A 13,676-nucleotide genomic window follows, 5' to 3' on the forward strand; every position below is an offset into this window, starting at 1 on the left:
TTTAGGCACAGCCCCTGAACAAGCATGCAGCAGATCAGGTGCTCTGACTGAAGTCAGACTGGATTAGCTGCATGCTTGTTTCAGGTGTGTGATTCAGCCAGTACTGCAGCCTAATGCTGGATACACACGGTGTGTTCCTGCACTCGATTACCCGCTCGATTCCCGGCCGCTCGATTATTTCCGACATGTCCGATTCACGTTTCGATGGATCGTTAGGTCAATTTGGCATACTTTACATGAGAATCATCAAAACAATCATCGAAATGCAATCGGAAATGCTCGGAAATAATCGAGCGGCCGGGAATAGAGCGGGGCATCGAGTGCAGGGCGTGTGTATCCAGTAAAAGAGATCAGCAGGACTGCCAGGCAACTGGTATTGTTTAAAAGGAAACATCCATATCCCTCTCAGTTTAGGTTCCCTTTAATAGCTAATAACTATGGCAGCTTCTATATCCCTCTCACTTCAGTTGTCCTTTAAAGTTTAAAGAACAACTGAAGTGCGAGGAATACGGAGAACGCCATATTTATTTCCTGCCATTTACAATTTTCTCTTTAAAGAGGATCTGTAACGTCAAAAGATCCCCTGGGGGGTACTCACCTCGGGTGGGGGAAGCCTCCGGATCCTAATGAGGCTTCCCACGCCGTCCTCTGTCCCACGGCGGTCTCGCTGCAGCCCTCCGTACAGCCGTGACGTAATATTTACCTTCCCGGCTCCTGCGCAGGCGCTCTGACGGCTGTCGGCTCCGAACTACACGGAAATACCCGATCGCCGTCGGGTCTGCTCTACTGCGCAGGCGCAAGTTTCCGGCGCCTGCGCAGTAGAGCGGACCCGACTGAGATCGGGTATTTCCGTGTAGTTCGGAGAGGAAAGCAGCCACAGCGCCCCCGCTGGAGCCAGCAAAGGTAAACATTGAAATTACAGTCGGGTCTGTCGCCGGCTGTTCGGAGGGCTGCAGCGAGACCCCCGTGGGACAGAGGACGGCGTGGGAAGCCTCATTACGATCCGGAGGCTTCCCCCACCCGAGGTGAGTACCCCCCAGGGGATCTTTTTGACGTTACAGAGTCTCTTTAAGATTGAGGGGTCAATCGATAATTTCCAAAATGTTTGATCTGCTCCCGATCGAGAAAGAGACGAGCTGGGACATGCCAGAAACTATTGAACGACCCGTCAATCTGATGGGAAAATTGCATAGTGTATAGCAGGCATAAGTCCAGGTGTGCTTGTAGGCGCTGCATGCGCTCCGGTTATTGTGTGCCGGGTATAGGACATGCTGTGATAGCGTCGGTTGTATAATTTCCCCAGCATCCCTGCTGTGTATAACGTTAACTAGTCATTAATTAGCTGCTGTGTTGCTTGGCACTGGTTACAGCTTGCCTGGCTTCTATAGATCCTCCTGTAAACAAGACCTGCGGGAGACAATAAGCTTCTTGCCAACAAGTCAGCTGTTCTGAGTGCAGTTTGTTGTGGAGACCGGTCGCTAGGGGCCCATTCATTACAAGTTGACAGAGAGGGACTTTCAAACAAGCAGCAAATCAAAGCATCATCTAAACATAAACACTCATTGTGCAGAGAGCATTGTGGCTGCTGGAGGAGAGACTGTCATTGCCAGGCTGCTGGAGGGGACTGCTCAGCCTCTATAGGGGGGACGGTGATCTGGAGGGGACTGCTCGGCCTCTATAGGGGGGACTGTCCTCTGGAGGGGACTGCTCGGCCTCTATAGGGGGGACGGTGATCTGGAGGGGACTGCTCGGCCTCTATAGGGGGGACTGTGATCTGGAGGGGACTGCTCAGCCTCTATAGGGGGGACGGTGATCTGGAGGGGACTGCTCAGCCTCTATAGGGGGGATGGTGATCTGGAGGGGACTGCTCGGCCTCTATAGGGGGGACTGTGATCTGGAGGGGACTGCTCAGCCTCCATAGGGGGGACGGTGATCTGGAGGGGACTGCTCAGCCTCCATAGGGGGGACGGTGATCTGGAGGGGACTGCTCAGCCTCTATAGGGGGGACGGTAATCTGGAGGGGACTGCTCAGCCTCTATATGGGGGACTGTCCTCTGGAGGAGACTGCTCAGCCTCTATAGGGGGGACGGTGATCTGGAGAGGACTGCTCAGCCTCTATAGGGGGGACTGTCCTCTGGAGGGGACTGCTCAGCCTCTATAGGGGGGACTGCGATCTGGAGGGGACTGCTCAGCCTCTATAGGGGGGACTGTCCTCTGGAGGGGACTGCTCAGCCTCTATAGGGGGGACAGTGATCTGGAGGGGACTGCTCGGCCTCTATAGGGGGGACTGCGATCTGGAGGGGACTGCTCAGCCTCTATAGGGGGGACAGTGATCTGGAGGGGACTGCTCAGCTTCTATAGGGGGGACAGTGATCTGGAGGGGACTGCTCAGCCTCTATACGGGGGACGGTGATCTGGAGGTTACTGCTCAGCCTCTATAGGGGGGACTGCGATCTGGAGGGGACTGCTCAGCCTCTATAGGGGGGACTGTCCTCTGGAGGGGACTGCTCAGCCTCTATAGGGGGGACTGTGATCTGGAGGGGACTGCTCAGCCTCTATAGGGGGGGCGGTGATCTGGAGGGGACTGCTCAGCCTCTATAGGGGGGACGGTCATCTGGAGGGGACTGCTAAGCCTCTATAGGGGGGACGGTGGCAGCCATGTCTTATGTTGTAGGTGGTAAAGCGCCGCTCCATATGGACGCTTTGACGAGCGGCAGCGACAGGAGTTCCGACAGCAGTGTGGACGAAGTCCTCACCTTTTCTCCGGACCGGGGACTGTCACCTGTCACCTCCCTCTCTGGAAACATGGGTCATCTCCACTGTGCAGACAGGTAAGTAATAATATGAATAGTGTATACAGGGTCTAATCCTACCATAGTCATGTCATAGTCTAATGTCCTACCATATTATTATTATGTATTTATATAGCACTGACATCTTCTGCAGCACTTTGCAGAGTACTTAGTCATGTCACTGACTGTCCTCAGATGAGCTCACAATCTAATCCTGCCATAGTCATAGTCTAATGTCCTACCATATTATTATTATGTATGTATATAGCACTGACATCTTCTGCAGCACATTACAGAGTACATAGTCATGTCACTGACTGTCCTCAGAGGAGCTCACACTCTAATCCTACCATAGTCATAGTCTAATGTCCTACCATATTATTATTATTTATTTATATAGCACTGACATCTTCTGCAGTATTTTACAGAGTACATAGTCATGTCACTGACTGTCCTCAGAGGAGCTCACATGCTAATCCAACCATAGTCATAGTGTGATGTCCTACCATCTTATTATTATGTATTCATATAGCACTGACATCTTCTGCAGCACTTTACAGAGTGCATAGTCATGTCACTGACTGTCCTCAGAGGAGCTCACACTCTAACCCCTACCATAGTCATAGTCTAATGTCCTCCCATATTATTATTATTATTATTATGTATTTATATAGCACTGACATCTTCTGCAGCACTTTGCAGAGTACTTAGTCATGTCACTGACTGTCCTCAGAGGAGCTCACAATCTAATCCTGCCATAGTCATAGTCTAATGTCCTACCATATTATTATTATTGTGTATTTATATAGCACTGACATCTTCTGCAGCACTTTACAGAGTACATAGTCATGTCACTAACTGTCCTCAGAGGAGCTCACAAGATAATCTAACCATAGTCATAGTGTAATGTCCTACCATATTATTATTATGTATTTATATAGCAGTGACATCTCCTGCAGCACATTACAGAGTACATAGTCATGTCACTGACTGTCCTCAGAGGAGTTCACAAGCTAATCTAACCATAGTCATAGTGTAATGTCCTACCATATTATTATTATGTATGTATATAGCACTGACATCTTCTGCAGCACTTTACAGAGTACATAGTCATGTCACTGACTGTCCTCAGAGGAGCTCACAAGCTAATCCAACCATAGTCATAGTGTAATGTCCTACCATATTATTATTATGTATTTATATAGCACTGACATTTCCTGCAGCACTTTACAGAGTACATAGTCATGTCACTGACTGTCCTCAGAGGAGCTCACAAGCTAATCCAACCATAGTCATAGTGTAATGTCCTACCATATTATTATTATGTATGTATATAGCACTGACATCTTCTGCAGCACTTTACAGAGTACATAGTCATGTCACTGACTGTCCTCAGAGGAGCTCACAAGCTAATCCAACCATAGTCATAGTGTAATGTCCTACCATATTATTATTATGTATTTATATAGCACTGACATCTCCTGCAGCACATTACAGAGTACATAGTCATGTCACTGACTGTCCTCAGAGGAGCTCACACTCTAATCCTACCATAGTCATAGTCTAATGTCCTACCATATTATTATGTATTTATATAGCACTGACATCTCCTGCAGCACATTACAGAGTACATAGTCATGTTACTGACTGTCCCCAGAGGAGGTCACAATATAATCCTGTTATAGTCTAATTATGTTTGTATGGCATCTTCTACAGCCAGTTCACAGTTCCAGACACACCTGAGTGTGGAGAACAGATAAAAAAGTTCAATAGTTCAAGATTTATCTGTGTGGGAGCTGGAAAGCATTATTATTATTAATTGTATTTATAAAGCGCCAACATATTGCACTGCACAATAGATAAATGGGTTAACATTTAGGCCCCGTTCACACTTGCGGTTGTCTGCCAAACGGACCGGATGACCTGACCGGATCCGGACCGGATCCGGATCGGAACCGTACGGTTCTGATCCGGATCCGATCCGGATCCGGTCAGGTTGCATCAGGTGTTCATCAGGATGCGATCCGGATCCGTTTGGCAAAAGTTACGTAAAAAACAAAAAAAATGTTGGGGTCTGGGAGGTCAGCAGAAGGGGGACCTGTGGAATCAGGCCCTCTGCTGTTTAGCACTCACCTCCACCTCCAACATGCTGCCAACATCTCCAGCTCGTGCTGCTCCACTCCAAAATGCTTGCCCATGTGTCCCCGATCCAATATCGCCGCTACAATACGCATAGGAAGTGGGGTAGAACATCCGGATTTTTAGCCAGTGTGTTGTGCGCTATCCGGTTCTCATTGATTTGTATTGGCCGGATGGTGCAGTCCGGCTCCGCCCCGGATACGGCTGCCGGAGGAGCCGGACCAAAAAATAGCGCATGTTGGAACGGACGCCGGAGTCCGGATTCGGTCCGGCTCCGGTCCGGACGAAACGGACGCATGTGAACGGTGGCATAGACTTACATTGCTATGCCGTGCGTCCGTTTCGTCCGTTCCGCATGCGGTGCGGCTCCGGCACGGCGATTCCGGATAGCCACCGCTAATGTGAACCGGGCCTAAAGCAGCACATACAAGGAGGTCACAACAAAACAAGATCATACAAATGATTTGATAACAGTAGTTCAGTGTCATTGGTCAAAATAGAGTTTGTTCTAGACCACAAGAGGGGTGACAGACAGACAGTAGGATTGCATTATCAAGCTGGAAACACTAGGAGGAGGGCCCTGCCAGAAGCTTACAATCTAAAGGGTGGGGGTGGAGACAATAGGTGCGAGAGGGTGCCCAGCAGAACATATTATGGTGCTGATGTAGGAGGGGTACGCGAGCGTGAACAGGTGAGTCTTGAGGGCATGATTAGATTACTGTGATACTGTGTATCTGAATAGTAGATTTAAACCTTTATTTACGAAATAGGATTCCAGGAAAGTGTTATTCAGGTTACCATTGTTTGCTGTATCAGTTTATTTTTAATTAAGGTTTGCTTTAAAAGACAACTGAAGTGAGAAGTGAGTGTATTTTCCTGTCAAAAAATACCAGTTGTTTGGCAGCTTTGCTGGTCTATTTGGCTGCAGTAGTGGCTGAATTACACACCTGAAACCAGCATGCAGCTAATCCGGTCACACTTCAGTCAGAGCACCTGATCTGCAGCATGCTTGTTTAGGGTCTATGGCTAAATGTATTAGAAGCAGAGGATCAGCAGGACAGCCAGGAAACTGGTATTGTATGAAAGGAAATAATTATGGCAGCCTCCATATCCCTCTCACTTCAGGTGTCCTTTAAAGGATTCCCGAGGTGACATGTGACATGATGAGATAGACATGTGTATGTACAGTGCCTAGCACACAAATAACTAGGCTGTGTTCCTTTTTTTCTTTCTCTGCCTGAAAGAGTTAAACATCAGGTATGTAAGTGGCAGTTCCTGTCTGAGTCAGGACTGGGTCAGACTACAGTGTGACCCTCACTGGTAAATTACAACTATAAAACACTTTCCTGGCTTGTGAGAGTAGGAAATAGATAAAAAAGGGTCAATAGTTCATAGATTTTTAGCTCTGGCATACTTCAATGAAAGTGTCATTGTGAGCAAAACCAATAAAACAGTAAAAACTTAAAAAGTAAATTCAAATATAAAATAAAACAGTGGAATATCTTACAAAGTCAATTTTAGGAGAAGGAGGATAGATATAATTGTTTATTTCATTTGTTTATATTCACCTCGGGTGTCCTTTAAGTCCTGATAGGGGTGGACAGTGCAGGTAACAGGATATCCAGGTATTGTGTGTATATATAACAGAGAGGTGTTTATTTGGAATAATTAGACAGTCACCGGTTGGGTAAACATTCTATAGGGATCCCTTGTGTGGTTTTCTCGTCTCAGTGAACAGCCAATTGAATGGATGCCACTAATTGGGCTTTGGTATCCCACAACAATCCCAAACTAATTTCTTTTGTTGTCCTTTGTGCAGTGTGTCTCCGAGGAGAAAGCTGAAACTGTCCCCCGATTCCACGAACTCCAGCCGGAGCGAGACGCCAACGCCGCACGTCGCCATGGCAACTGCCTCCGTCTCAGGTCAGAGCCAGCATCTCTCCCACACTCAGCAGGTTAATCATCTCCCTGTGAGAAACGGCCACATGCTGCCTCTCGACAACTGGCTGCCGCCAGGTGCTGCGGAACTGTCCTCAGAATGACTTCACTGCGCGGTGACTCAGGTCAATAATCTCCGGAGGAAACGCTGGGATGTGTTTGTGTCGCTTTCACTACATGAGGTGACATGTGACATGATGAGATAGACATGTGTATGTACAGTGCCAAGCACACTAATAACTAGGATGTGTTCCTTTTTTTCTTTCTCTGCCTGAAAGAGTTAAACATCAAGCATGCGAGTGACAGTTTCTGTCCGCTTCGGACTGGGTCAGACTATAGCATAACCCTCACTGATAAGTAATTACAGCCGTAAAACACTTTCCTGTCAGTAAATGGCTTCTGAGAGTAGGAAAGGGATAAAAGGGTCAATAGTTTATAGATTTTAGCTCTGTTATACTGCAATGGAGGTGTCATTGAGCAGAGACAATGGAACAGTAAAAACTTAAAAACAAGATTTAAATATAAAATAAAACTGTGGAATATGTAAAAAAAAGGTCATTTTTAGGAGAAGGAGGATAGATACAATTGTTTTTCTCGTCAGTTTATTTTCACGTTGTATGTCCTTTAAGCGGAAATGGGGTCCCAGGCAAGATAGCAGTTTTTGCCCACTGCTGATGGTCACCTGGCTTTTATAGTAAGATTTGGTGAGGGCTAGCATAAACCAGGCCCCGAGACTCTCTGCCGGCCCTAGGCAGCTGCCTAGGTTTGCCTTGTGGATGATCCGGCTCTGACAGAAGCGATTCCTCCTGTGTTAGGCGCGCTCTGAATGACAGCCCTGCAGAATGGAGGAATAGCGTCATGTGATCCGGGTAATACACTGAGAGATGATGGGGTGATGCAGAATGCAGTGGTAATATTGCGGGGGGCAGGCAGTGCACGACAATATTACCGTTACTACCGCTAGCAGTAGTGATGGCTAACCTTGGCAATCCAGCTGTGACAAAACTACAAGTCCCATCATGCCTCTGCCTCCCCGAGTTATGCTTAGAGCTGTCAGAGTATTGCATTGCCCCATGGGACTTGTAGTTCCACCACAGCTGAAGTGCCAAGGTTAGCCATCACTGGCTAGCAGCGTAGCATGCATAACGCAAGTAGTGCCAGTCGCAGTACATGGGTAGCGCGATCATTACTACGGTAACGCTACTTGCATAGCGCATGTTATTGGTGTAACGATACAGCCCTGCACTGTCTGCACTCAGGAATATTACCACAATATTACCGCAGCTTTGTGCAGCAACCACTATGAGAGTTGAATTGTTGAACTTCCTCTCTGCTCACAAAGATAAGCAACAGCATAAAACCTTTAAAGGAGTTCTCCTCCTACGATCCTCGGTTCCGTGCCACCGGCACCGGTCAATTATTCGTCTTACAAGATGAAAAGTGCGCGCTCCCGCTCACGTCATCGGGAGCTTACTGCGCAGGCGCAAGTACAAAGTTCTCTTGTACGCAGCCGCAGTCTTTCTAGGATCGCAATTACATCGGGACCGGTGACAGGGTAAATGAAACATTTCTTTATTACAGCTGATACAAATCCTGCAATAAATCTGCAGTGTGTCTACTTCCTGCTTTCATGGAAACAGACATAGGGTTAACATCCTGTGTTTACAAATTAGCTGCTCTGCTGAGACAGCCAGCTGACACAGCTGTGAGATCAAATTACAGCTGTGATTAGTCACAGATGAGGGGGGATTAGACAGGCTAAACTCTATGAATACATACAGGGTGCATTTCTCTGTGCTTTCTTTCTGTCCTGTGCGAGAGTTCAGCTCCACTTTACACAAAAATGCCAATCACCTACCTGTCCTGCTGATCAGTGGTGTGCAAGTCACCTCTGCTACAGCTGGCAGCTAGTGTGCAGAGAGCAACGCTGGCCATACACGGCTCAATAATAGCCAATCAGGCAAGCTATCCATTACTAAAAAAAATCATTTGGGAAGTATTGATCAAATCTATCACATTGTTTACTTAATGTCATTAAGGCTGGTTTCACATTGAGACGTTACAGGCGCACGTTAGAGCAGCCTGTAACGCAGCCCAACGCACAGCAATGGAAAATCAATGGGCTGTTCACAGTGCCCACGTTGCGTTACATTGTAACACTGCGTTAATAACGTACTGCATGCAGTACTTTATAAGTTAGACTGCTTGCACATGCTCAGTCATGTTGGGGAGGAGGGGAGAGCGGCCAGGCACATGGCTAATTAATATTCACTGCACTCAGTGACCTGCAGTGTTTACTTCCTGGAGCAGCTGCTCTGTGCGGCGATTGGCCGGGCGGGACCACGTGATGCCACATGCGCACGAGAGTACGCATCACAGCATCACAGACGCCAGAGTGAGCTGCACAACGCGGCTCACTCTGACGTCCAAAGCAGAGAGCACCATGCGTTGTGTTAGGGGCACGTTATGCGACCATAATGTCCCCTAAAACGCAACGTCCTGGTGTGAAACCAGCCTTAAATTTCAGCAGGAGTTAAATTGAGAATCATTACATCCACTATTGATTTTCCACCACCCGCCATTGCGTTTTTGATGGATATTACAAAAGCCAATGATTTAATTATTTCTGGGATTTATTTCTATAGAATGATTTCTACTAGGAAGCAAAAGTTGCATGATACAGAATGTTTTATAATCCGGAGCTGTTTCTTCCTGTGTCAGGCTGCAGAGGGTATACTGCGCAGTATTACATACCTGCCTGTGTTTCTACTATTCCTCTATCATACCTCCCAACATTTCAATGTCCCAAAACGGGACAATTAGGCCACACCCCTGGCCACGCCCCCAACCCCCTAGTCACGCCCACCCCAGGGGAAAAAAAAGTTTGTTTTTTTTTTAAATAATTTTGCTATTAAATTACTCCCAAATGGGAGGGTGCCGGGGTGGTGGTGGTGAGGAGGAGGAGGGGGGTGGCCAGGCAGAGAGAGGGGGGAAAAAAAGCCGATCGAGGCACCAGCCCGCCCGGTATGCGGCATGTATGGCCGCCGCCGCCATCATTATCCTTCTCCCTCCCTCCTAATGTGTCCCCCAGTGTCCCCTTCCCCCCCGCACAGTAATATGGGCAGCGGAGCGGGCAGTGAGTCTTACCACTGCCTCTTCGCTGCGTACCGGGATCTCCTCTGATCTTCTCGCTTCCTGTGACGTCACAGGAAGCGAGAAGATCAGAGGAGATCCCGGTACGCAGCGGAGAGGCAGTGGTAAGACTCACTGCCCGCTCCGCTGCCCATATTACTGTGCGGGGGGGAAGGGGACACTGGGGGACACATTAGGAGGGAGGGAGGGAGAAATAAATAGCGGCGGCAATCCATCCCGCATGCAGATCCCCGGGGCTGGTGCCTCGATCAATTTTTTTCCTTCTCTCTGCCCAGCGGCCGGGACAGAAGGGGGGCAGCGCGGGATGGCGGGAGGGGCCCCCCAAATCGGTACAGTCCCGATCAAATCTGGACTGTTGGGGACTATGCTCTATGTTCTAATGGGGCAGAGTGTTCCGTACATGCAGATAGTTGGAGATCTTTATGAAAGAAAAACACGCAGAGATAACGGAAAATTGTATACTCACCTAACGGTAATATTCCTTTCCATGTGCATCCATGGCAGCATACATATGGGTTAATCCAGGGGCGTAACTAGGCCCCACCGGGCCCCCCTGCAGATTTTCTGAGCGCCCCCCCCCCCCCGGGCCCGCACGCGGCCGTTTTGTGGGTGCTGGAGGGGTGGCAGCATGAGGGGAAAGCCTTGCCCACAGTAGGCGGGGAGAGGGGTAGTTCCCCCCTCTCCCTCACCTCGGGGCTCTCCCCTCTGCGCTCCCCTCCAGCTCGTAAGTGTCTGTGGGGCTGTGGTGGGCGGCGAGCGGCGGGCAGATACATACCTGCTTCCGTGCGTTCCATCGGAGACTTCTCCCTCTAGCGGCTGACGTCACTTCCGGAAGTGACGTCAGCCGCTAGAGGGAGAAGTCTCCGATGGAACGCACGGAAGCAGGTATGTATCTGCCCGCCGCTCGCTGCCCACCACAGCCCCACAGACACTTACGAGCTGGAGGGGAGCGCAGAGGGGAGAGCCCCGAGGTGAGGGAGAGGGGGGAACTACCCCTCTCCCCGCCGACTGTGGGCAAGGCTTTCCCCTCATGCTGCCACCCCTCCAGCACCCACAAAACGGCCCCGAGCGGGCCCCAGGGGGGGGGCCGGGCCCCCCCGCGGGCGCAGGGGCTGCAGGGCCTATTCCTACGCCCCTGGGTTAATCCCTATGCTGCCATGGAGGCATATGGAAAAATCATACACCACCATCAGGAAATGCAGCTTAGTAGAACACAGAGGAACTGAGAGAATAACAATCCCATAAAGATCATCTTCTTATTTTACACACAGTGACATCTTGTGGTTGTTTTACTATACTGCAGTTTAGGATAATAATGTTGTTAAATCTCTACCATGTTTTATCCACAATATACTGTATCTGTTAAGCAAATTTTTGGTATTTATATTTTGTTTTTAGGATATAACTTTTTTCTTTTTTATACTATTTCCTTGTTTAGTTTTCCCTAGTGAGGCCACACCTCCTCCAGCCAGCAGCAAGAGGTAACAGCACCACCTAGAGGATTTTCTGATGTATTATCATATATTGTATTTGTATGCTTACTGTAGTTGTGTATCTGCAATTATTATTATTATTATTTAGTATTTATATAGTGCCGACATCATCCACAGCGCTGTACAGAGTATATTGTCTTAAATATTTATTTTAAGTATTTATATAGTGCGGACATATTACGCAGCGCTATACAGAGTATATATTGTCTTGTCACTAACTGTCCCTCAGAGGGGCTCACAATCTAATCCCTACCATAGTCACATGTCTATATCTGTATCTTGTAGTCCATGTATTGTAGTCTAGGGCCAATTTAGGGGGAAGCCAATTAACTTATCTGTTTATTATGTTCTTGGGATGTGGGAAGAAACCGGAGTGCCCGGAGGAAACCCACACAGACACGGGGAGAACATACAAACTCCATGCAGATGTTGACCTGGCTGGGATTCGAACGGGGGACCCAGCGCTGCAAGGCGAGAGCGCTAACCACTACGCCACCGTGCTGTCCCTCGTCTTGTCTTGTCACATAACAGTCCCTCAGAGGGGCTCACAATCTAATCCCCACCATAGTCCTATGTCTATGTCTGTATCGTGTAGTGTACGTATCCTAGTCTAGGGCCACACAGACTCGGGGAGAACATACAAACTCCTTGCAGATAGTGCCCTGGCTGGGATGCAGTTTTACGTAGAATTCAAGGGTCTATTTATTTTTTTAACATGGAACACGGATGTTCATAAATTTATTTTAAAAAAGGAGGCGCTGCCTAAAAAACACATAAAGACGATTGCTTTCCGACAATTGGGCAATTATCCTTGATTAAAAAGGTGCCAAGCGACTTGAAATGATAATGAGCGATTATGTTTCTCTTGGATTTTAATCGATCCAACCCGCCAGACAATATACTCTGTACAGCGCTGCAGAAGATGTCGGCGCTATAAAAATACTAAATAATATGTCCTTCTCTCCGCAGTGATTCCTCCGGAGGATCTGGCATCCATAAGGCGGTGAGTAAACCTCCTCTACAAATCTGCTTCGAGCACCCACAGCAGTGTCAATATTCTGTAATGTTCTTATAGTGAACTCGAGGTGAGAGTTATATGGAGGCTGCCATATGTATTTCCCTTTTAAACAATGCAGATTGCGTGTCTGTCCTGTTGATCCTCTGCCTCTAATAGATTTAACCCTAGCCCCTGAACAAGCATGCAGCAGATCTGGTGCTCTGACTGAACTGTGGCTGGATTAGCTGCATGCTGTTTCAGGTGTGCGATTCAAACACTACTGCAGCCAGAGAGATCAGCAAGACAGCCAGGCAACTGGTATTGTTTAAAAGGAACAAATATGTCAGCCTACATATCACTCTCAGTCTCACCTCGGGTTCACTTTAAACACAGAAATACATCATTCTACAGATTGCTTTAATGTTTTTTTACTCTTCTAGCTGAAGAAGAAAGCAGCCAGGCGAGTGAATGTGAGAGAGGATGGAGAGAACGCGTCTCAGCCTGACATCACAAAAGTACGTTCCTATTCCAAACTGTCTCCAAATATAACAGTATCTAGCTACAGCAAACCAGAAGTGAACATAAACTGATGAGAGACACTATGATATCTATAGTTCTTCTCCGATAGGACTTTCCAGAAATTCCACAGACTTATTTTATGTTTAAAAGCTATTTAAAGTTTTCTCATCTAAGCTGAATGGCACAATGTTCTACAGCTCTGATTTTAAAGTATTGCAGGTTTTTTTAATTCCTTTCCTGCACAGAGGCCTAGTGCACACCAGAGCGGTTCTGCTGCGGTTTGCGATCTACTTGCAGCTGCGGATACGCTTGGGTAATGTATTTCAATGGGCTGGTGCACACCAGAGCGGGAGGCGTTTTGCAGAAACGCATACTCCCGGGCTGCTGCAAATTTTGGATTGCGGATGCGTTTCTGCTTCAATGTTAAGTATAGGAAAAACGCAAACCGCTCTGAAAAACGGCACGTCAGAGCGGTTTGCCAGGCGTTTTTTGTTACAGTAGCTGTTCAGTAACAGCTTTACTGTAACAATACATGAAATTTACTACACCAAAAACGCTTCACAAAACCGCAAAACGCTAGCTGAAACGCTGCAGAAAAAGAAGAAAAAGTGTTTCAAAATCTGCTAGCATTTTGCGGATCTGCTA

The 13,676-nt window shown here is 47.8% G+C and overlaps 1 protein-coding gene across 1 annotated transcript in view; it reads left to right on the forward strand.

Annotated features, from left to right (window-relative positions):
* The first annotated feature begins 2,622 nt into the window (after positions 1 to 2,622).
* The window catches only part of LOC137537318 (M-phase inducer phosphatase 1-A-like), a 38,346-nt gene continuing 27,292 nt past the window's right edge, over positions 2,623 to 13,676 (forward strand). Inside the window, exons 1-5 of the mRNA XM_068259390.1 lie at positions 2,623 to 2,831; positions 6,751 to 6,854; positions 11,461 to 11,503; positions 12,485 to 12,518; positions 12,953 to 13,027. Coding sequence (XP_068115491.1) covers positions 2,659 to 2,831; positions 6,751 to 6,854; positions 11,461 to 11,503; positions 12,485 to 12,518; positions 12,953 to 13,027 — 429 coding nt within the window. The 5' untranslated portion in view covers positions 2,623 to 2,658. The remainder of the gene's footprint in view (positions 2,832 to 6,750; positions 6,855 to 11,460; positions 11,504 to 12,484; positions 12,519 to 12,952; positions 13,028 to 13,676) is intronic.

The sequence above is a fragment of the Hyperolius riggenbachi genome, chromosome 10, assembly GCF_040937935.1.
Source record: "Hyperolius riggenbachi isolate aHypRig1 chromosome 10, aHypRig1.pri, whole genome shotgun sequence".
Lineage (NCBI taxonomy): Eukaryota > Metazoa > Chordata > Amphibia > Anura > Hyperoliidae > Hyperolius > Hyperolius riggenbachi.